The following is a 24,076-nucleotide window of genomic DNA, read 5'->3' as shown; positions in this document are numbered from 1 at the left end:
AGAATTCTGCAACATGGTGCTGTAATATCGATGTAGGAATACATTCTGCAGGCACATTATCGTCTGATAAAGTTGTCAATGGTAGTTAGCAAACTTATTTGCACATCTAGGAAACATGGGGCACGATAATTATTCATTTAGAGTCACGTTTAAGTCCACTGGAGAATGTAAATTTGAGACTCTTGTTTTTGCTCCGTTTTTGGTCTCCACCACCCTGTGAGGAAAACAAGTGCCTGAATGTTTCACTATGTAATAACCACGATGCTAACTATTAGTTGATGGGCAGGTAGCATACAGAGGCTTTAACAGAGCTTTAGAAAAACACTACGAGAGCTGTGAGAGTGAACCAAACCAGTACAGTTGTGGGCTGTAAAATCAAAACATTGAGCTAAAAAGGAGTCAGGAATCATATTTGGGAGTTACTCATCACAAGCAACACCTTTCACATATCATATAGTCAACCAATGAAGTGTTATAAGGAAAAAAAAACAAATAATGTAGTGCAGCTTTAATACTTTCTGTATGAGCTCGTTTTTAGTGCAACTTTAAAACAAAGCTATGAACATAAAGTGTGTAAATTATGCTTGGAGTAATCAAAGTAATGTCTCATTCAATTTCTTCAATTTCATTTTTTTCATGTGCATTTGTATGTTATCACTGATGCATAATTTGGGTGGCGTACCAGCTTGAGTATAAATCAAGTAAAAAGGTGACTTTGCCTAAAAGTCTAAGTTGGATATGTGAGTCTTTATTTTGCCTTTTAGTCTCACCTATGTTGGCTCGCGCTCTGGTGTGCGGTTTCACTCCCACAGGTGAATTTGCCTCCTGCTGGGACAGCTCACTGCTAAGCTCTCTGCTCTGATCTTGGTCCTGCTCTTCCTCTTCGCTCCCAGGCAGCTTGTCATCATCCATCACCGAATCAAACTTGGTGAGATCCGTCCAAGTCTTCCCTCTTCGGCTGAATCTCCTGTTCCCGGCACACTTGTAGACCGCCTGGCTGGCGGGCCGAGCTGCCGCGCTGTCTGGTGTTGTGCTGTCCTCAGAGGCTCCTTGCTGGCTTTTGCCTTGATCTGCATCAGGCGGGGATCCTGAATCAGAATCTGCGGTGGGTTTTGAAACTCTCGCTCCTCCGTTGGACCGTGAACGCTGGCCGGTCTCATCGTCCTGTGCCCCGCTGGCGGCCACCTGTCCTGGGTGAACAAGCGTCTGGTGTTCCCTCAGTATGCTTTGACTTGAGGTCATGAAGGCACAGTGACCGCAGGCCAGGGAAGTGGATGCCACACTTGAGGGTGAACCAGGAGACGGAGAGTCAGGCTGGAGAGTGGGCTTTTTTCTGTTGTGGGTCTTGGAGTGATTAGCCAGTGCCTGGGATGTTCTTGTGCTGAAGTTACACTTGGTGCAGACGAAGCGGCGGCGGTAGGCAGAGACGGCTCGGGCCTGAGCTGGGGTTCGAACTGAATTTGGCGGAGTTGAGTCTATGTCGAGGACTGCAGGGTCTGTGTCCGGAGTAGAAACTGGTGCTGCCGGGGACAGAGGTGGAGATTTAACCGTTTCTGGGTCTGCGCTTATATGCTTCACTACCTTACTGTCCAGTGTCTGAATTTCTCTCGCCTTCCCGTTTTCATTCAGTTTCTCAATCTCCTCCAGGATCTTCAGACGGGACTCCTGGTGCTTTCTGTGGTGGTCCGCCAGCGCGAGTCGGTTCGGCAGATTCCATCCACACTCAACGCACCTGAAACGACCGCCTTTTCCGACACGCCGTCCGCCGCCTGCGCCGGTCTGACAGTGCTCGACCATGTGCTCCTGCAAGTGGACCTGCTTTTTGAAGTAAATGCTACACTCCACGCAGGTGAAGATATCTTTGCCTGGCTCCAACTCGCTTTCTTCTTCTTCCTGCTCTTTGTCTCTTTTTGTCCCACCTCTGCCTCTGAACTTTATCGGCTCCACGTCTCCGTCTCCAAAGCTAACCTCCTCAAAATCATAAACCCCTCCACCTCGACTCAGCTGTGCGGTCTCAGCGGTTTTGGATTTCTGAGGACTCAGTCTTGCTAACTTGCCAGTCTCAGGCGATGTGCGCTTCAGGGTGCCAAGTCCGGAGAAGGGCCTGAGCAGCACCCTCTTCTTTCTGCACCGCTGAATGAATGTGCAATGAGCCCAGGGGGCAGGAGGGGGACTCTCTGGATCTGAGTCTCCAGGGAAGGTGTACACATCTCTCTCCGGCTCCTTGGTTTCCTTTCCCTTGGGCCTTTTCTCTCCGTCACCGTTGTCCGCCTCCTCCTCCATTTGGCAACCTTCCTTTGGTTTTACTTTGGACAGAAATGGCTCAGCTCCCTTTGATACATTCCAGACTTTGCTGTCTGCCACTGTGAAGGAAGCAGAGCAATTCTGAATGAAAGGAGAGATAAAAAAGAGAGATATCAAGTGTGCAAGCAGATTTAGTTTCCTCCTTATGGCGCTTACATTCTGTTTGGCCAAGCTGAGATGTTTTTGGCTCCTCTTTCTTTGTGCTCTCGTTGTTGTCCTTGTGCCCCTCCACGGGGGAAGATGTCTCAGTCCTACTATGGAAGTGCTGCATTTTTTCGGGTACTCGGTCATCTTCACAATCAGGTCTGTACAGCAGCAGGAAGAGAAACACGTCACACACAAACATTTTAAAGCAGCATCTCTTTCTAGAATAAGTGAAAATTACAGATCATGCATGGCCTCGTTGTCCTTATTCTCGGAGCCAAAGCTACCACTGACGACATATTTTCCTGGGATTTTTTTTGGTTTTAGCCAACCAGGGGTAGTGTAATTATAAATAAACACATGGTGGGAACATTTTACGCTAATTCCAGTGTTTGTGGACTCTTTATATTTAAAGTTGACTACTTTTAGGACATCTAAATAAATTAGGGATTCAGTATTTTTCCAGCATAATATTGTTCCTGGCAGCACAGAGACGGCTTTGAAATGAAACAGAAATGATATATTTCAGAGGACCCAAAGTTGCATTAATTTGCTATAAAGTTTCCTGAGAAGACTTAAGTAGAGCTCAGTTTTGTGAAAGCAAGAGTTCAACATTTTAGGGAATAAACTTATTTGCTTTCTCGCCAAGAATTACTACCAATTTCTGTCCATCAAATATACAGGTGAATACAAAAGACTGACGTACATATTTAAAGGTTCAGTTTGTAGGATTTTGCAGAATCTATTGGCAGAAACAGAACACAATAACTTTTTAATCAGTGTATAATCATCCACAAGTAGGCCCTTTGTATCTGCAGGGTTCTACAGCTGCCCAGAACAGATGAACCAAACACTAGCTCAAGAGAGGACTTTTCTCAATTTTTAGCAATGACCCCAATACGCATGAAAAGGAAATCAGTCGGTTTCAAGTTGCCACTAGATATCGCTATATCCTACGTATTGGTCCTTTAAGATCTCCGCACAGACACCAAACGTATACGGACCGTTTGTGGACCAAAATATTTTCGTAGCAAAATGTACAGCACAACGTTGTGGCAAAACAAGATGGTGAGCTTTCATTTTTGGATGGTTGTCTTTAGTTTCTGGACCCAGCACAGCGTTGTCAGACTTTGTGTTTGTGTAATATGGGTAAGTTAACAGCTACAGACAACAGCTGACTTTTTAAGAGCTAAAGTTACGAAGCAGCAATCAGCTAGCAGCTACCGACAAATAAATACCAGTGTGGTGACAGAGGCTCTGAATTGGTATTTGATAATTCATTTTTAAAAACAATTACTGTTTCACAGGTTTAAAGTAAAATATGCAATTCCACAACACTTTGTCAAATTCAGTAAATATCTCCTCATAGTCTGGTAGCTGTCTGTTGTGTGTATAAAAGAAAAAAGAAATCTGGTGTAGGTATACAATCCTGGCTCTGTACATGGTAAACAAAGTGGCATGGACCGATTAGGCCGCTGTGGGAGCAAGAGGAACAGCTAAACAGGCACATGCTAACTAGCTAAACATGCTAACTAGCTAAATGCCAACAATCTCTCTCTAAAACTGCAGATTTGATCTTTAACTATAAGTAACCTTAACTTTTTAATAAGTAAAAATATTAGCATTAAGAAGGAAATAATCTCTATAATCCCCGTTTGCTGCTTGGACTCTATTTACGTCTTCTCACCCAAAAAATTAACAGAATATGTGCCTACAGGGAGCCAAAACATTTGCATACAAGTGTATAACTCGCATAATTAGCCAAGCATAAAGACAGGAAACAGAGGGAAACCGCAATTACAGCTTGGCTAAGAGCTGCCTACACACACTCCCACAGACACAGCTTTCTAGCTAGCTTAGCGCTATCTCACTTGATATTTTTATTTGTATAGCAGTCAGATCCCCACAAATTATGCAACAAAGCCACACAGCTACACATTATCCTCTTAAGCAAAAGTTACAGGTGTCGCTAGGCAGGTGTAATTACCTTCACACAGAGCTTGGCCAGCTGTTTCCACTTTATTGCGAAGCTAACCAGCTGTAGCCAAAGTCCCTACAGATGGTTCTTGCCACACGGTGGCCATCTTGGAAGATGCTACAGACAAACACAGGACCTAACTACACTTTTAGTGGTTTTAAGTTGGCTGACTTTGCCTCAAATTAAAGCCCAAATTGTGTTAATTATGCTGCACGTGTACACAACATGCTAACAATGGGCTTGTGTCAGTGCAGCAACACGATTGGCTGGATGTTTTGGGTTCGGCCTTTTCGAAGCAGACGATTGGCTTTTAGCAGAGAGGGGCGGGACATGTGTCATCCAGCCGCCATGTTTGGCTCCCACAGATTTCTATTCAGGATTCTTTAACTTACAATGTTTACGCTGCAGCTTCATGTTTATTTTACTGACATGAGATGATTTTTCTCATCTAACTGCAAGCCAGAAAGTTAACAAGCATATTCCCTCATTTTAAACTGTTGCTTTCACTTTGTTTTGCTAATTTCCAAGGAAATAACTTGTCCAGATGTAGAAGAACTGAGCAAATTAATTTTTTAAAATGTGTTTCTGTTGTTGTCAGAAATCTGGGGACAGTAAATGTCATGACCTCAGTATTGCAAAAAAAATCCTGGCTATGATGCTCCAAACTTAACAAACTGTGATTTTTTTTTCTTTTCTACTCTTCCTCCTCCTCCTCCTCACCTGAGTCCAGAAGAAGGAGATCCTGGGCTGTGAGCAGCCAGACCGTGAGGGTTAGAAAAGTTCTGTAGCTCCTCCTCTGACGCGTAACAGCACACAAAACACACAACCACAGGAACATCACTTCACGGCTCAACAGGTAAAATCCACAGTTAAAACCATCTGTGCATACCGGGGCTACATAGAGAGCGAGATGAGAGACTGGTGACCGCAATCAGACTGGAAAAGACATTTAAAGAAGAAAACAGCGAGGGGTCGAGGGGACGGCGGTGATGATGCATTAGGCAGAGTATTAGCTGAATTCAGAACTGCACTCCTGCACTGCTCTGGAGATGTGTGCAACAGGTTTCCAATGTGTACGTTACCATCTATCGTTTCCTTCTCAGAGTCAGAGTCCCAGCTTAGGGAGGAAGGGAAGGCTGAGGACTTGAATTTCCTCTGTGCACTCCTCCCTGACTCGAGCTGAGGGCCTTCAGTGGGCTCGGAGGACTCGTCTACACCAGCGGGGCCCCACGGGCGTTTGCCAGGCATCAGGCCGTCTCTCAGGTTTGGAGAACATGAGGACTAGTTGGGGGGGCAGAATGAAGATGAGTTATTGCAGGACGACGGAAATGATAAGAGTGGGGGGAAAAAAATAAAAGTGGTACCTCTAAGGTGCAGTTGAGGAAGGTGGGGCTGACCGGGTTTTGTGCTGAGTTGAAGGCTGGGGGCCCATAGCTGGTCCCTGGGGTTAGGGGCTGCCCTTCTGGCTCCATGGTCCCCCCCAGAGAGCAGTATGGAGTCCCGCTGGCGACCAGCCCGCCTACATGGTGCAGCCTCCCTCTCCTTCTGGAAACATGGAAGTTTTGGGGGTGTGAAACTTTAAAAACTTTGCAGATTGTAATCCATGAAAGCATGAAGAGCTCCAATCTGCAGGATGTGTCATGCTCTGGATGTCCTCTCTGCTCTTATTTGGTGTGTGTGTGGTGCCAGCTGCAGTTTTCGGACTGTCTGACCTATTTTCACAACATGTCTGGTCTTAAAGAATGAAATGGGCCGCCTGAATGGTTACATAAATAAGTGGCCTTTCTATCCAGGCCCGTGTCCTCTCCTGCTGCCCCCCCTTCAGAAGCAGGAAAACGCTGCCCGGGTGCATCAAGGTGTCCCACGGCTTGGCCTCTGCTGCTTCAGAGGACGTGGGGCTCCGATCGATCCGCTTGCTGTCAGGTGATCGGAACAACAAACGCATCCATGCACACTTGCCTTTTAGACCCAGAACGCCCAGAAACTGCAGGCTTCTTTTTTTTTTTTTTTTTTTTTTTAGTGCAAATACTCACTGAAATCGGCCTGGTTTGCGGATCGCAGAGGGGGGAAGGCTGCCTCTTCTAAGCGCCGTTCGTCATAGTTTGAGGACGGAGCTGAAGCTTTACGTCCCGCGACGATGCTCGCAAGAGGCTCGGACTGCTCCCATGGACAAAAAGTTGGCGTTTTGAACCGCTGCTCAGGTCTTTGCATGGATCCCTTGGAGATGCCAGGCAGAGGACTCCATGTTATTTGGCTTGCAGGCACGCCACGGCTGCGTACGTAACGTCGACGGGGAGGGCGACGAGAAGAGTTTCGAGTAACCCACCGGGGCAAGTTTAATAAGTTCAACTTTTACGACCGCGTTGTTTATGCTCGTAATTCTGCGCTGTGGGCGTGTTAATGTTAAAAAAAAAAAAAAATTAAAAAAAAAAAAAAATACCGCATATTAAAAGCGAACAAATCACGATTAAATCAAACGCACCGCGGAGCAGCGTCGGCATGTCGCCACACAATGTAATCAGAGTATTTTATGTAAATATGTGAAACATTCACATCAGGTGTTGCCATTTAAATTAACCCAATCGCACGTGTTTGACCCACATATTAGCGCCGTGGCTCGTGACTTGTTTACGCGTCATTACGCCGCTGTGTTCCTCCGCCGCGCGCTAATTATAGTTGTGCTCAGTTTGTCAATTAGTTTGTGTAACAAAAATCCCCAAATGCTGGAAATCAATACGCTCCCCGCTGATTGTTAGACGGTCGTCTGGCGCCGCCTGCTGGCCGCAGCTGTGGTGCGTTTGGGTCGGTGGTGGAAAAGGTTAACTGGTGGAAGACGCCCCCTGAAGTACCGATGTGTCTATTTTTAAATAAATAAATAATAATAATCACAATAATTATCATAATCATAATAAGAATGCGGGTTGTTATTAATATATTGTTATTATTATTATTATTATTTATTATTATTATATGTAAACCGGAAGTATGCTTAAGTGAACCAGTTTATAAAGTAAACATCATAATCCTGACTACAGCATTATAAAACCAACTGTCAAATCTTCACAAGAGGAAGATGTGGTGTTATCTAACCTCATGAGTCCTTTAGATCAATACTAACTTTTTGCATATTATTAACTTTGTCATAATTTTATCCTTGTTCTGACTTTAACTGCAACACAAATGTTAGCTAAAACATGCACCTTTTTTTGTTTAAACACATTTTCGGTACCCCCAATTAATTTAGAATTGATGGACAAAACTTCTAACTGTACTGTAGCTTTATTGTCATATTATTGTTTGTTTGTTTGTTTGTTTGTTTTTACATATTTGCTGAAGTGAATATCGTATCCTGTTTGAATCAGTGCCCATTAATAAAGATGATACACTCAAAGAGACGACACATAAAATTGACATTTCATAATAATTTTCATTATTTACACAAATTTAAAGAACATCACATTCTATGGAAAGATAAAGTACAAGTGCTACATTTTTTAGGAATTATAAGTTATGAAAACATTTACCACACAGGTGCTCTAGAGGTCAATGATCAGAGCTTCCTTAGCGCCTGACAGGTGCAACCCGTCGAATTAAACCCCTGAAACTCTAATCTGCTGTTCTCTTTGCTGTTGAGCTGCATGGTGCCAAGATCTAACAATCTCTCTAAGGCCTTCAGAGACAAAAAAAAAAAGGTTGTGGATGGCTCTGGCAAGGGATTTGGAAAGATTCCCCTGAGTGATTTGAAGTAAATTGTTCGACTTTGAGGAAAATCATCTGTAAGTGGTGTAGATTACGAGTTGCTGCCAATTTGTCCAGAACTGGGCGCCCCAGCAAATTCAGTCACGAAAAAGTGGTCTCAAAGAAACAGGATGTGCAGGTGTCTACAGTGGTACAAGTCTGACCTGCATGGTGGGTGTGCCAGGAATACAAGCCTTTTGTTAACCAGAAAGCATTTTGGAATGATGTGTTCTGGAGAGATGAGTCACAGATAGAGCTGTTCAGCAACAGCAGACAGGAGAAGGACCTCCCACTGTGAAGCATTTTAGGGGAAATGTTCTGGTTCGAGGTTGTTTCGCCGCCTCGGGGACCGGGCAGCTTTACGTATTCAATGTTTGTTTAAACTTAGAGTACATCAGGGTATTGGTGTCTTATCTGCAATGTAAGAAAACAAAGATGTCCACTGATGTAACAATACGTTCTGTATGAGAGACCATCTGTCCCACATTTTGAAGCTGAACCAGAAGTGGACCTTTAAACAGGATAATGAGCAGACAGCAAATCCACAAAGGAGCGACTCAGAAGTGGCCTTAATCAAACCCAGATTCGAATCCACTTTAAAAGTTGTGTGTGATTTAAAACAGAACAGGCAAGAAAACCCTCAAATATCTGGCAGCTGAGGGAATTTTGCACAGAAGAGTGGTCAGAGATCACAGCGAGCCGACAGAGCATAATGCAAAACACATAAAAGACGTTATTTCTGCTAAATGCTGGTTCCTGAGTCCAAAGATGTACTTAATGTTTCAACAGAAGAATATTACATCTGTTGTTATTTTTGCTTAATAAATGAAAAATCTATTTTTCCTTGGTGGTTGTGTTTCAGGATACATCTGCGGGTACTGCTTTAAAACAGATTATATTTTTAAAAGCCCACAATTGCTAATTTGAACTATTTTTTTTACATCTTCAACACCTTATCAATCAACTAACCAGCCTGGTGCTTAATGTTTATCTGCAAACTACGTATAGTGGTGAAGTAAATGTAGTGCCCTAAGTCTGACATTTCTCTCTGAAATGTAATGAAAGTGTAAAATAGCATAAAACTAAAGTATTCAAATACAGTTCTTCAATAAACGTACTTAGTTGCAGTAGTAAAATAAAATGCCAACAGCTAGCACAGACGGAATGAGACAATGATTTATTATGTCATTGTTTTGAAGTATTGAAGCTTCTTCCTCTTGTCAAGGAAATTATTCTTGTTTCTTGACCTCCTGAAAGAAAAAGGAAATAGATATGAAGGAAAACAATGAAACAGTCGATTAATAGAAGCAGAAATACAACTATGTGAAAACAACATTAGTAGTCGTCCTGTATGCAGTCCAGATGAAGTATTGGCAAGAAAAAACTAGATTAGAAAAACTAAATTCTAACTATCTATAGTAGTTTAGTACAGTGGTTTCCAGCTTAGGGTCGGACTGCCTCAAACGATCACAAGATAAATCTGAGGGGTCCTAAAGTAACTATTATCTTACTTATAGTGGATTCAGAAAGTATCCAGACCTCTTTTTGGACGCTGTGTTGTAGAGTTGCATGAAGTTGTCCATCAATCGACACTCAGTAACCCAGAATGAAACGTCTCATTTCTAAAAGCCTACATCAGGACTTTGTTGAAGCCATTTTGGCAGACGGTACAGCTCTGGGGGTTCTTGTCCTTACAGACTTTACACATCTGAATGTGAGCAGTTTATTCTTACATTCAATGGAAGGTGTTTGTGAACTGCCCTCTTCAGGTCTCTCTTAAGGCAATCAAGGACTTGCCATTGAACCACTGATCTACTGTCAGGTTGAGAGGTCCACTCTGTATTTGACGCTGCAGTCATCCATCCCTTCATTTTCATCATCTTTATCTCTCTGTTCCTGCTGCTATGGCATGATGCTGCCACCGCCGTGCTTCACTGTAGGAACAGTATTATCAGGTGATGAGCAGTGCCGGGTGTTTGTTAGATGTAGTGCTTGGCCCAAAGGCTTTTTATTTCTTCTTAGAGACCAGATAATTCCTTTTTCTTATTCTGTCATCATCAGACTTTTCTCAACTCCAAGCAGGCTGCCTTTTATCAGAGTGGCTTCTGTGGAGCTGTACCATAAATGTCTGATTGATGGAGACCTGCTAAGATCTAGAGACCTTCTGAGGTTCTCTTAGGTGTTGGCTCGTTGGTCTTCTCCCTGACTCGTCTTCCTCAGTTCCTCAGTGGGGCTGGATGACCAACTGTTAGGCCTCCACAAGGATTATCAGTGTGTTGCACAAATTTCCCAGCAACCCTTCTCATAAGAACTTTCAGAGACAAACAAAAATGGCAACCCAATGGAAATGCTAATGGAAGGGTCACAGGGTCACTAAAGTCTTATGTATAAGTTCAGACTTTGCCACTTAGAGCAGTGCATTTGATTGGTGTTATTTGTCCCGTACAGAGTCTGGATTTAATGTCCAAAATGTCAAATAGTGAAGAAAGACAGTCGTCAAATATGTACTGTTAACAGTGCATATGGCTTGGGATACAATGGCAAGTTAAAGGATGTGAAACAAGAAGGGATCTGGATATTTCTTGAATCCATTGTATTGTTTTTTTTAGCATATTTAAGTTTAATTTTCCTATCAGAGCTCAGCAGACCAGGTTTATGCCCACACAACACCTGCTGATACACCAGTGCTTCTACGTACCCTGAAGTGTTCCCAGGTTTTGATCTCGGCATAGAAGGCGTCTCCAGGACAATCGGTGCTCACCACCTGCCTGTGCCCCTGCAGGATGAAATCAGCCACCAGCCGCCCACCGCCGACAGCGCAGGACGCCAGCTGATCTCTGACCAGCGTCATGGACTGCTGAGAGGGCAACCTGCTCATGTAGTCGCCAATGAAGGAGACTCCGTAGCCCACGGCGTTGTGTCCGAAGGTGTGGGCTCCTTGCCAGTGCCACCCTCGGCCCTCGTAGATGTTTCCATCAGAGCCTGCCACAAAGCTTTTAGAAGCACAGAGGATCTTAGAAGTTGTAGAGATTTTTCATCACAAATTTTGACATGTGCTAACAGCTTTTTGTTTTCTACCTGTATCCTATGTCATCCCAGCCTCTGTCTTCCTGGTGGAAGCGCTGCATGGAGCGCATGTCCTCAGAGCACTGCTCGAAGGTGAGACAGGGCTGGCTCGGTGTGCTCGTGTGGTGAATGAACAAGTAGGACAGAGGCAGAGACAGTTTGGTGGGCGTTCCTTTGTACGGTTTGGCTTCCCACATGCAGCGACTGACGATGGGTGGACAATCTGAAACACAGTAACGTGTGATCATGCTGCGTGTAATTTGAAATGAAGTAATCAGATTATTGGAATTTTGACTTCTTTCACTTCCTCTGCGGTTTGGTCTCGTGCTCACCCATGTACATATGGACAAACTCCTTCATTCCCTCCTTCACCACGGCCATCAGCTGCTTTTTCGTCTTGGCCTCCATCTCGGAGCGTCCGGTCAGTCTCTCCTGCAGCTCCACTGATTTCCCCACCTGTCGAACCAACACTGGAGGCAGGACCAGCGTTTTGAAGTTCTCCCTGCGGCGTCGGCTGATGAGGCGTGGGGCGGCGTCCAGCCCTCTGCTGTCCAGTTGGTGGCAGTAGTACTCTGTCAGCAGACTGCTGAGCTTGAGGGGTCGTCTGGATTTGGCGGAGACCGACACCCCCAACACCACGCCGTCCATCCCCCCGTTGACCTGGGCGGTGGTGAGCAGAGAGGGGCTGTCTGAGAGGGTGAACACTTGAGGAGAGGTCACATTGTCCCAGCAGCCATCTGGCCCGAGGCGCTGTGGTAGAGAAGAGCGGAGAGACAGGCCGAGATCTTTGGCCAGAGTGAGCTGGTAGAGACCTCGAACACGGCCCTCAGTTTTGGAGAGGAGACCAGCCTCGATGCCCAGGAGGAGCTGCCTGAGGGCCACGGTGGTCCCATCAGGAGTCAGAACCACTCCTTCTTCTCTGCCGTCCTCGGTCACTCTGTGATGAACGACGGCGCTGATGTAATCGGAGAGGTTGGCATTCAGTTCAGGACCGCTGGAGTCGGCGTTTGCAAGGTAGTGCTGGATGAATGCATCATTAAGGCCGGCCGCCCTGCGCAGCCTCCTCAGCACAGCTACTGGCTCCGACCCAGGGTCCTCGTCTTCCACCTGCTGCACTGCTTTGATGAAGTCTTCCATGCGCCTGGAGACTGAAGCTGGAGACAAACAGAAATGTTTTGTCACTGAGACTAGAACCCATGTCTTCAGCCTCATCATGGGTTAATTTTATACACTGGCATCACCTGGAATATAATAGTGAGGCGAATAGTGAAGCTAAGTATCTGGAGCATTTTAGTTGTGGAAAAATGATCACATACGTATTGCCACCAGTGGTTCAGAGTGTTTCAATATAGGTAGAACAGATCAGAGCCGCCCGTTGGTTTGTGGGTTCCTGCTGCTTCCATCAGGGTGCAGGTACATCCGGCCAAAATGCAGGACTAACAGACGTTCTTTTGTCCCTCCTCTGCTGAACAAGTAGCTCTACTTTCACTTTCATTATTCTTGTCTGTTTGGTATTTATTGTTGTTTCTGTGTGATTGTTGCATGGATTGATTGTCTTTACTGCTGCATAGCTGCAGAGCAAATTACCCCACGTGGATAATAAAGACTCCTTGAACCTTGAACTGGCTAATGGTAGTTAGCCTGCTGATAGGTGACGTAACATTAGCTTGAGTTAGTCACTGGTGGATGAACTATTCACATCCTTTAGTCAATGTACTGACAAAACACTGTAAAATTAATTTAGTACAAGTAGAAGTTCTGCATTAAAACATTAATAAAAGTTTAGAAACATCACAACAAAAATGTATTCAAAGTGTTAAACGCAAAAATACTTAAAAATGCCCCCGTGACTGTGATATTGTTGTGTATTATATCATTCTATTGTTATTACTAATGCAATAATGTAAAAGCAAGATTTTATTGTTGTAGGTAATTAAGGTGGAGCTGATTCTTATCTGGGCTGCAAGGTGGCTCAGTGGTTAGCAGCGTCACCTCACAGCGAGAAGGTCGCCAGTTTTTTATCTTTTTTTTTTGTAAAAGTGCAAAGAACTATATATATTTAAAGGCTGTTTTCTCAAAATTAGTTATTTCTTCTACTCTAAACTTAAAATCTCCACTTCAGTAGCGCTTCCATACACACCAGGTTTATTCCCATCTCTGCTCTAAAGATCTCTACAGAGGGGGATTTGACATTTATAAATGATAGCCTGATTTCTAGAACAGTGAATTCCTAAAAACATGCTGGAAATGGAGCTGCTAGGTGGCTCGGTGGTTAGCACCATCGCCTTGAAAACAGTAGCCAATTTCCTGTCGATTGACTGATTAACTGATTAACTGTTTCAGCTGTAGTTGTGTAAACTGTAGTTATTCAAATGTATTGTGTGCACAGAAAAGCTGTCAGATAAATGTAATGGAATAAAAAGTACCATATTTACCCTATAGAGGTTTAGTAGAAGTAGACAGTGGCATGAAAACAAAAGTTTTAAGACTCAAGTCAACTAGAAATACCTCCAACTCACACCTGAGTAAATGTACTGTTCCTTCACCGGCTTCAGCAGCAATAGAACAGTTTAATGACTTCCGCTGTGTTTTGCAGAAGTTGTTTCCTGTTTACGATCATTAACTTTGGGAATGATATGTTCAGTTTTAACACTGGGGCTAGTTTCTGATGTTTAATTATGTCATTTCTGTGGTGCAGTCTACTGTTATGAACTAATTTGCCTTAATCCTACAAAGAATCATGATTCTACTGAAGTTGTTATGAAACATGGTTCCACAGAAATCCCTTCCGCGGAAGTCAGAGTGACCAGTTTCACAATATGCCAGTATTGATGATAGCTGTGGTCAAATGAAGTATTGGTATCGTGTTTTATGACCACGCTGGAGCGGTATGAATGATTCTTTGATTTCAAAAATGCAATCGTAGCGTGAAATTATGCATTTAGCAAATTGCAAAAGGCTACAATTAGGGATAATGAAGCTCAGCTGACGCGGGACTTAAACTGCTGCATCAGAGCTTTTAGAAATTCATGCCATTCTCCTTGTGGGACAGTCACGCTTTTGCTGGTTTGTCATGTGATGATGCTCCAAATCTATATGACTATTGAACTGAAACATGAAATAAAAGATCTAGACCACGAATCAAATCGTAATATGTGTCAGAAGTTGTTATATAGTTTCCCAACATCTTTCAGTCTAATGACACACATGTGATAATACAGTAAATAATCCAGCAGCAGCTACTACCACGCCTCAACACTCATAGTTTGTGTGTAATTCAATCGCCGGAAAGAGACAAAGAAACACAGTTAAACATGAATTTGATCGATATCGTCATTGTGAATTCTTTTAGTCACAACAATCGTGTGGTGAGAAACCGATGAAAATCAATAAATTGCAGCATGTGGAGAAATGACAGATGAAAAACGCTCAGATTTTAGGCTGCAGATTTGATTTAAACTCCTCATAAAGAAGTTACTGCTGTACTATTTGTACAGACGTGACAGTTTAAAAACAGAAACAGATGCCGCGTATGTACAGGATGTGTATTTTTGTGCCGCAGATGTTTTGTTGGATATAGGCTTTTATTTCTGCTCTAAATGATGCCTGAATAATAAGAAAAACAACTTTGTTTGTGTGGCACCTTTTGAAAACACATTTGCAATAAAAACAGATGTGAAATCAGAAAACAAATGTGTAAGATCGCACGCCGACAACAAAAACAAGATGAAAACAGTCGTGTCAGGTCGAGACAAGTCACGACAATGTTTTCATATAGCACATCTACGACAGCAGCTGTTGCGCTGCAGGAGCTCCTGGTAAGGATTAGTGTTACCAAAGGAACATAACACAACTAAAAACATCGCAGTTAAGCCCCAGTGATGTTATTTAGAGTCTATTTATATCTGAGCAATTTGCATGTTAGGGATCAAACCTACAAACATCATATAAAATGTCCCTTTTGTTGAGTAGAATTTATATTAAAGTGAAACCCTATAGAGGTAGAATTTAATGTAGCTCGTAAAAATAATAGAGCGAGACACTACAGGGTTCTAATTTAACCTACTTAATAGAAGTATTATGGCTGAAACTCTACAGTGTTATCAGTTTTAGATATGGACCTGACTATTTGTTTGCCAAGTAGGTCCAGAATTAGAGCAATCTTCTAAAGATTTGTGGGTAAAAGTCAAACAAACAAAAAAAAAAACTACACTTTCCATCTACCAAAGCCAATCCAGTTTCCAGATCTATCACAAAACTGCTGAAATCATAAACAAACGCTGTTACCTTCTGCATGCGTGCTGACCAACAGCACCAAAGCAAAGGTCAGGGTCCGTTTCCAGCAGCCGTTCTCCATCCTGAGCCGTGAACACCTTCAGCTCCCGACTCCGAGTGTGTGCAACATGTTGTTTGCCTTGCATTTATGTGCACAATAAGTGGGTGGTTATGCAACATCTGCACACAATGTGTAGATACGCCTACGTTTAATCAGTTGGTGCGGCAGGCCATGGGAAAGCGCCACCTGAGTGGGTTGTCCTCACTGCTCGAGGTCCTTCCTGTGCACGGCGCCGATGTCCGACTTGGACATTTTCAAAAAATTCACAAGTTCTGCAAAAAAATAAAAAAAGTGTCAGTCATCACGTTTCTGCAACCACCGCTTGTGAAACAAATATTCAGAGAATAATCTCTGATCACTGCTGAGCACATCACTGGCAATCCTCTCTGAGGCAATCAGCATGTTCTGAATTTTAACAGCATCATTCATTCATATACGGGCTACAAAACTGAGGAAATCCCAAAACCATGACTCACACGTGTTCTCTGCAGCACTGACAGGAAAATATGTCGGATTAAACTGAATGAAAATGACATAGATGTTGCTGAAATATGTGCACAAACTGTTCACAGCGAAAGTCACAGAACCTGCACGATGACAGGAAGAGGAAGTTGATGTTGTCTCTGGAAAATACGCTGCAGAAGGCCTGGGATGCAGATAACAGTGGTCAAAAATGAACTGCCGGTAATCTATTTGACCTTTTAGATGGAGGAACAAGGAATGTAAGGTGGTGTTTGTGGTAATAAACTGAGAACAAAATAAAATATTTCTGATGTTAGCTCATGAGTAGCAGGAACATTATGGAGGGAAACTAAAGGGGATATTTGCGTCATTAGTGATACTGTCAAACACAGTATCACTAATGACACACTGATTATTGCTTTATTGAACTTCTTGCTGGTTATAAAATTCTCGATGAGCAGCTAAATGTCTGCTTTTCCTTATCAGCCTGTAAATCTGAGGGGGGAAGGTGACTGTCAGATGCTTGCGTGGATACAAAGTTTTTTTACAAATAAAAAATGACATGTAAAGATCAAGGAAGGAAAGAAAAGTTTGTTTTCATACACTCACTTAGGCAGATTAAAAGCTGTAATTTACAAGCCCTTTTAAATACCAGTGATGGGAAGCAATGTGCTGCCAAATATCTGGCAGGTGTTTGATTTTAACATTTCAGTTACACAGTGAAAGCATGTGATCTGTTTTGTTTTTTGGGGGGTTTTTTTGCAAAGAAAGCACCCCAAGGTTTGGAATAAGCATATTCAAAATAAAAACATTCAAATTTCTGGACATCTGCTTTGAAAAGCGGGTGTATGTAGAGAAGACAGTCATCAGCATCATGTGACGTCTGGTAGGAAATGAATGGGAACAGTGATGATGATATAGGTAAAATATAAGACCTGTGCTTGATTATGGGTGTGAGGTGTATTGAACAGAAGCTCCTTCTGTTCTAAAGGCCAAAGCACTGAGAACATGTAGCGAGACATTCACAACAACATACATTAAAGTTCTGTGAATTGGAAAGGGAGTAACTACATGTTACTACTACATTTATGCTGAGAAGGAGCAAGCTAGTTAAGAAAGGAAAGCCTGATAAATCCCACACGTGTGGTGACCACCTGATGTTTCCATACGAGAGCAAATCCAAAAGGAGGATACACGCGATCCCGTGAGATGACTTCAGTACTCTAAACCTACTTATACGACATGGAAAGTGGCTGTCCAATCATGGATCAGTGTTTCACTGCAGAGCTAGTGGCCTGTGAGCGCCTGATGACTGAAATCAAACCAGAAAAGATAATTATATGCTCAGATTATACTGCAGCACTAAGGGCACTGAAAGGACAGAAAAGTGGAGCACTGTGGTCACTGAATCACGAGCTGGCAGTGGTTGGCAAGCAGCCTGATGGAAAAAAAACATCTGTGGAGAAACTGTGAATCATGCTCTGATTCAAAAAATAAAAGCCATCACACAGGCAGAGGACTCGTGCGAGCAGAGCTGTCAGAAACTGGAGTCACGGGTCATCTTTTTAAATCAATACCCAACGTGGAACATCCTAAAGCAGCAACAACTGATTCAGTCTCTCCACTGTCCTGCGTTTAACCGTATCGGTGTAGTTCCGCTCACGGCCTGCGGGGGGCAGCAACACGCCGCTGCTGCGCTTAGTCCGCCCCAAATGACATCAACAGAGGAAGAAGAAGCAGAACCTGAGCAGCAGCCGGTTTAACGCCAACAAGGTGCGTTTATCTGTCAAACACTTTGCTTAATGAAAGCAGGACATTTTTAACCAAATGCTGTCAGTTCCTGGTTAGTACAAGTGTGTGTTTTCACTGCTTGAATAGCGCCAATACGGTTATCTGTCCCGGATGTAGCAGCTAGCATTGGTAGCTAGTTAGCTAGCAGCGAGTTGCGATCAGCTGTTTGTTGGGTTTGAACAGGAAACAGAAACACACAAGCATTTAGCAGCCTCTTTGTTCTTGTTAAAAGTTCACATGATGTCTGATTTGCTTCTATTGAGTGTTGTTACGCTTAGAATTAATAAATATCTCAATATTGACGGTGGAAGAAGAGGCTAATTCGAGCCTGTTGTTTACTAAACAGCCTCAAATATGCTAGAATTTCATAGTCTGTGTTTAAAATAAGGTTTTAAATATTAAATAGAAGCTGAATAAGCGCCAGTTTGTATCCTTCATGTGTTCTCGTAGCTGTATGTTAAAGTAATCACGTGATTCCAGCTGTAGGGTGTGTTGGGTTGTTGTGGGCGGATGGATGAGCTGCAGGTGTGTTCAGCTCAAATCATTTAACAGGAATAATCAGCTGGTTAGGTTTGTATTTCTACCACTTGTTGTGGCACAAGATGGACCTTTAAATAGTTTATCCATTACTCACAGCATTAGTGAGTACAGCCCTGTGCGATGTCACTTACATTTCACATGATTCTTCATTGCATCACCTCTCAATAACTGCAATGTTATATCGACGTTGAACAATCCAGTATTTCCTCTTTTGAACAATCCAAAAGCAAATACTTTTTCTGTCATAGATTATAATTCAAATACAACTCCAAAGAAACTTCATGCAGCAAAAGTGAATACAGCTGTAACCACTGACACAAAACTTACACCTGTGATGTCAGCGAGCTTAACTGCAAGAATATAGTTCTAAAATGAGCTGTGAGCATCAGGATTTTTTCAGTTTTGGACCTACTGTCTGTGTCCATCTGCATGTCTCCATTATGACTCCACGTGGAAAAGAGCTCCCAGACGAAGTTAAAAATGAGAATGTGAGATTTGACAAAGGTGGTGGTGTTTTGTTGTGTAGCGATGATGTGAAGATACTGAAGAAGTTCTCCGTTGATACCGTCTTGTTGATATAGAAAAAAGTCCGTGAGAGGATTCAAAGCCAAAAAGAATCACCCTCCAGAATAAACAGAACCACTGACTTATATAGGGGAGTTGTTTTTGTCGAATTAAGAACCAATAACTCAAACCATATGGGTAACCTCCTAACATCTAGGCTATGAGACAACTTCCTTCAGTAACCTTTGACCTGTTCACTTTGTCAAAATGTTCCAAACTTGTGGGGGTAGTATGTCAGATACTACAGTGGATACAGGAAGATCGGTAACCCAGAGCTGCACAGACGGTGTGCGATTTGCACAATATGGCTCTGAATAACAGATGAGCAAGTACTTCAGACTTGGAGTTAGACAGCTCAGACAGTGAGAAGTGCATACTGTCAGCCTCCATGGACGGCATCCAGGAAACATACCCCCGCTTGCTGCTCAGAAGAAAATTCTTGTTAAAGAAAATAAAAAGATGCATGACGAATGCTGGGAGCACATTCTTTTATTCGATGTGACAAAAACCAATTTGTTTGGCTCAAATGGAGTCAAACAAGTTTTACCACAGTGAAGGCAAAGTCCTGACAGTGAAGCATGGAGGTGGGAGTGTGATAATCTGGGGCTGCATGAGTGAAAAAGGTGTTTGGGAGATGACATGTAGATGGACTGTGAATGTCTGTGGATAAGCCAAAATACTGGCTGACTTCCAGTCTGCAGATAAGGAATATTCCAGCAGGATAACCATCCAAAGCACACTGATGTAATCACAGAAGTTTCTAAACAGGAACAAGGTGAAAAATAATACCTGGATAAGTATGTCGCCTGACTGGAAACCAGTAGAACACTTTTGGTTTGTGTTTTAAAGAGAAAGTCAGAGCAACACAACCCCACAGAGAGAGTAGTTGGGGAAAAAAATGTTTCTATGGAAGGGCAGAACACGTCCCAGGAAATGTACACAACACTGGTATCCTCCAAGCTGAGAGGGACTGAGTCTGTCATCAAAACAAACATGGACATACGACGTATTGGGAAAAAATTATAGATTTAAATCTCAAAAATAAAGCTTGCATTGAGGTCCTACTGTGAGTTCTGTATTTTTAATGTTAATCTAAACTGATAGTTTCTACAGCAGAGCAAATACTTTACTCTTCAACTTAGAAGTAATTCAGTTCCTTCAAGGTGATGTAGTTTTGAATCATTTGATCTCAGATGATGCCACACAGAAGTATACTCCCCTCACATGTATTGCTTTTATCTATTTCATCTGCTTTCTCACCAGTTGTAGGTAATTATGTGTTTATCTGTTACTTTCAACCAAATATCTCAGATCACTCAAACCCTTTTCCTGTGACTGTCACCGCTCTCCAACAGAAAATGGACACGAGGTTCACTCGAGGGAAATCCAACATCTTGGAGCGGCCTCTGACCCGACCCAAGACGGAGGTCAGCGTGAGCGCCTTCGCCTTGCTGTTCTCTGAGATGGTCCAGTACTGCCAGAGCCGAGTGTACTCCGTGTCCGAGCTGCAGACCCGGCTGGCAGACATGGGCCAGAGCGTGGGAGCCAGCATGCTGGATGTGCTGGTGCTGAGGGAGAAGAACGGGAAGAGGGAGACCAAAGTGCTGAACATGCTGCTCTTCATCAAGGTCAGCAAGAGCGAAAGTAGTTCCAGGATTTAGTAACGTTTTTTTTATTATTATTTTTGAACCTCCAGTTAACAGTTGTCTTTCTTTCAGGTCAATGTGTGGAAGTCTTTGTTCGGGAAGGAGGCGGACAAGCTGGAGCAGGCCAACGACGACGACAAGACCTATTACATCATAGAGAAAGAGCCGCTTATCAACGCGTACATCTCTGTGCCGAAGGAGAACAGCAGCTTGAACTGTGCCGCCTTCACGGCGGGCATCGTGGAGGCCATCCTCACTCACAGCGGCTTCCCCGCTAAGGTCACTGCTCACTGGCACAAAGGCACCACTCTGATGATCAAGTTTAACGAGTCAGTCATAGCCAGGGACAAGGCTTTGGATGGCAGATAAGAAGGACTGAGGGGGATGAATGGTTATCTCAGCCGATAACGGATGAGGACGAATCGCCAAAGCCCCGGCTGGTGTTTGTTCCTGAGGTGTGGGTGGCTGATTTTCCTCGTGATAACTGATGAGATGACTTTGTGGATGAATGACTGCGCCGCACTGAGCCACATGTAGAGCAGAACAGATGCAGCTATTTGGTTTTGTGGATCATCTCTCACTTGTTATACCTCATGGAGTCGCATGAATTTGTTTCGATCACTTTGCAGTTTTTTGGTTACATCACAGATAAAAGATTTCCACCTCAACATTCAGCTGGTTCCATGAGTGAATCTCAGATGTTTCGGCCCACCTTAGTCACCATATTTTAATTAAACAACATTTTGGGCTCTTTATAGACTAAATAATGATTGAAATATGGTCCAATTATTTAATGATATAAATCAAATAAAGTTAAAAGTTAAACTGAACAACAACCTACTACATGGTGGCCAACAAAGTCACACATCCTTCCTTTTTGATGATGTTCATTAAAAATAGTCTCATGATATCTTTTGAGCTGCAAAATGTTTTATTTTCCATTTTTTCTGTTTCATTCCAGTTCAATCTCAGCTTTCATCTCAGTAAGATAACGTCATAATCTGGGCCTCGGCTATCGCTGAGGACTCTGAGGTTGTTTTCTTATACTTCTTTTTATTTTTTCTTCATGTGTAAATCTGAGGTGTCTAGTAACACGAGGCAGTTTACATTCTCGGAGCATGTTTTGGAACATATGACTGCTTTTAAGGCAACGGAAAATATGACTTCAGCATTTCACTGCCAGGATTTGATTTGAAACATTCGGCAAGAAAATGTACAGAGCAGAAGTCGACAGTTCACAAAATAAATAATATGCAAAAGAAAATCTGTTTGAAATGCGGCTATTTTTTATTTTCATTTCTCAAAACATGCAGAACGATGAGAAGGTTGATGTTCTGTCTGTATAGGACACGTAGAGCCTGTTAGCTTAGTGTGTAGACTGGAAACGGGACGAGTATCCGACCTGGCTGGTGCAAAAATGTCCCATTATGCTTATAATAACCAGAGGTAAAGAGTTCAGGCTCGTCTCTGTCCTACTAGTTCCTCTAACTTAGAACAGAATCCCATTCAACATTCTTTGTGTAAAAATCGACGGAGTTCCAGGGGTTAACTTTTCATATTAAGACTATAGCAGGGGTTATCAGACATTGTTATGTTTAGAGTTAACCAAGTTAAACCCATGATTACATTGGAATGTGATGAGGTAGATTTACTCAAATACTTTCTAAAATACTTCAGCTAAGTATTTAAATTTTGTGCTACTTTCAACTGCACTACTTTCACAGTTTATGTACTTGACAGCAGATTGGGACCACCTGCCAGCCACCTGACAGCATATAAGATGAGTTCATATCCTCTACCTCAGTAATTTATGTATTTAAATACTATTTGGACGTTAATCCATTAGTGAAAGTAATCCAGTAGTATAAAGATAGAACACTGATGGAGCCCATTTGGGTTCGTAATAAACATTTTTACACTTAATGATAGTTTGATGAATATACTTAGATATTTTAACTTAAGCAAGGTTTGAATGAAGGACTCGTACTTGTACCCAGGTGTCTTTAAATTGCTACTTTTATTGAAGTAACAGATCTGAGTCTTCCTCCACTAGTCAAGGAAAGATGAAAATTCACAACCTCAGCGTCATCAGATCGTTGTACATTGTTTGGTTCACGAACATGAAATTCTAAAAGGCCTTTTAAAGTCTTTTTTCACTTTTCCACCTTCACTTTTCCTCCATAAACATGTTGAGGTTAATTGGTGATTCTAAATTGTCTGTAGGTGTGAATGTGAGTGTGCTTGGTTGTCTGTCTCTAAGTGTAGCCCTGTGATAGACTGGTTACCTGTCCAGGTGAACCTGCCTTCACCCTGAGTCAGCTGGGATAGACTCCAGCCCCCCATGACCCTAGTGAGGATTAAGATGTATAGATGATGGATGGATGGATAATAATAACTCCATTAGAAATGTGTGCCAGCTAGGCTAACGGTTTCCCTCTCTTTCCAGTCTCTATGCTAAGCTAACCTAGCTGTCTGGGGCTTATCTTGGTTCATAAACAGATATAAGTGATATTTTCTCATCTAGACAAAAATGTAAATCAGTACTTTTTTTTTCTTTCTAAAGGACCATGACAGTTCTCATGTGTATATTGCTCATAATGCTGTAATGTGTTGTTGGTTGTTATTGTGTTTACTCATCTGTAAATAAAAACTGTCATAAAATATAACACGTGTCATGTCATAATAAACTCGTGAAGGATCTCAACAATTGCTCCACATTAAAAAAAAGCAAAAAAAAAAATGCTTGACAACAGCTTTTGTTTTTCAAGCAGCGGCGCAAACGGGACGTCGGTCACGTGATGACGTCACGTGTGGGCGACCAGGAAGTGCTGATGTGTTTACCTCTGTGTCATCGATGCGCTGCGACACGGAGCGTCCCGTCGCTGTCCCTCTAACACCGCTTTAACAACATGGATACGATGTGTTTGACCGTCTGAGCCTCGTCATGGCGGCTTCCAGCTACACCTGCATCCAGGACGGAGCCACAGGTTCGTCCACACACCGGTCGTCTGTCTTTATCTACGAGCCTTTCTCTGCTACGAAACCGATACGAGTCAGTGTCGGTTCCTTGTTAATTACCAGGTGCTGGGGTGTTAGGAAGGTGTGATTGCAGAGGCGGAACCAGACAGTTGAATAGGGGTGGCCGGGAGGAGACCGTCACTGTCACTGGGGTGTCTTGTTAATATTTCATTCATCAGATCACTGGAGGCCTCATAGTCAAGCTTTGAATGTAATCCTCTAATTATTACCATCTGGAGATGTTGCTAAAGTCTAAAAGCTCATGAGATAATTTAAATGTTATGCTTTGAGTGAGATGCCCACCAAGTTAAGACATCACATCGTGTCCATCCAGCGTCTTGCTTCTTTGTTTTGGCTGCAGGTTCTAGATCAGCTGTTCACTTCTTTAGTCAACACTCAATAATGTTTACATACTCTTTCTACTTCTGTTTGTATTTTCAGGACATATTTTTCGACTTATCTCTTGTGTTTCAAAGCCTTTAAATGGGA

The 24,076-nt window shown here is 42.8% G+C and overlaps 4 protein-coding genes across 4 annotated transcripts in view; 2 read left to right on the top strand and 2 right to left on the bottom strand.

The window, feature by feature from the left end:
• wizb (WIZ zinc finger b) overlaps positions 1 to 7,004 on the bottom strand; it is a 38,672-nt gene extending 31,668 nt beyond the window's left edge. Inside the window, exons 1-6 of the mRNA XM_008283740.1 lie at positions 6,460 to 7,004; positions 5,791 to 5,971; positions 5,509 to 5,707; positions 5,147 to 5,222; positions 2,461 to 2,609; positions 771 to 2,363 (exon numbers count right to left, since the gene is read on the bottom strand). Of these exons, the coding sequence (XP_008281962.1) occupies positions 771 to 2,363; positions 2,461 to 2,609; positions 5,147 to 5,222; positions 5,509 to 5,707; positions 5,791 to 5,898 (2,125 nt within the window). The 5' untranslated portion in view covers positions 5,899 to 5,971; positions 6,460 to 7,004. The remainder of the gene's footprint in view (positions 1 to 770; positions 2,364 to 2,460; positions 2,610 to 5,146; positions 5,223 to 5,508; positions 5,708 to 5,790; positions 5,972 to 6,459) is intronic.
• A 2,322-nt stretch (positions 7,005 to 9,326) lies between these two features.
• On the bottom strand, positions 9,327 to 15,587 carry pglyrp6 (peptidoglycan recognition protein 6). The gene is made up of 5 exons (XM_008283739.1): positions 15,518 to 15,587; positions 11,563 to 12,384; positions 11,243 to 11,453; positions 10,863 to 11,157; positions 9,327 to 9,414 (listed from the first exon to the last, which is right to left on the bottom strand). The coding sequence occupies exons 1-5, from the start codon at positions 15,585 to 15,587 to the stop codon at positions 9,394 to 9,396; spliced, it is 1,419 nt and encodes a 472-aa protein (XP_008281961.1). The 3' UTR covers positions 9,327 to 9,393.
• A 2,130-nt stretch (positions 15,588 to 17,717) lies between these two features.
• On the top strand, positions 17,718 to 21,833 carry LOC103358680 (trafficking protein particle complex subunit 5-like). Its single transcript, XM_008283738.1, has 3 exons — positions 17,718 to 17,801; positions 20,279 to 20,551; positions 20,642 to 21,833. Exons 2-3 carry the CDS (start codon positions 20,282 to 20,284, stop codon positions 20,936 to 20,938), a joined length of 567 nt encoding a protein of 188 aa, XP_008281960.1. The 5' UTR covers positions 17,718 to 17,801; positions 20,279 to 20,281; the 3' UTR covers positions 20,939 to 21,833.
• A 1,581-nt stretch (positions 21,834 to 23,414) lies between these two features.
• The window catches only part of LOC103358679 (mucolipin-1-like), a 6,600-nt gene continuing 5,938 nt past the window's right edge, over positions 23,415 to 24,076 (top strand). The window contains exon 1 of the mRNA XM_008283736.1: positions 23,415 to 23,556. Coding sequence (XP_008281958.1) covers positions 23,514 to 23,556 — 43 coding nt within the window. The 5' untranslated portion in view covers positions 23,415 to 23,513. The remainder of the gene's footprint in view (positions 23,557 to 24,076) is intronic.

The sequence above is a fragment of the Stegastes partitus genome, unplaced genomic scaffold (assembly GCF_000690725.1).
Source record: "Stegastes partitus isolate 25-593 unplaced genomic scaffold, Stegastes_partitus-1.0.2 Scaffold326, whole genome shotgun sequence".
In the NCBI taxonomy this organism is placed as follows: domain Eukaryota; kingdom Metazoa; phylum Chordata; class Actinopteri; family Pomacentridae; genus Stegastes; species Stegastes partitus.
The sequence above is the reverse complement of the archived record's forward strand: the minus strand, read 5'-3'. Positions and strand labels throughout refer to the sequence as shown.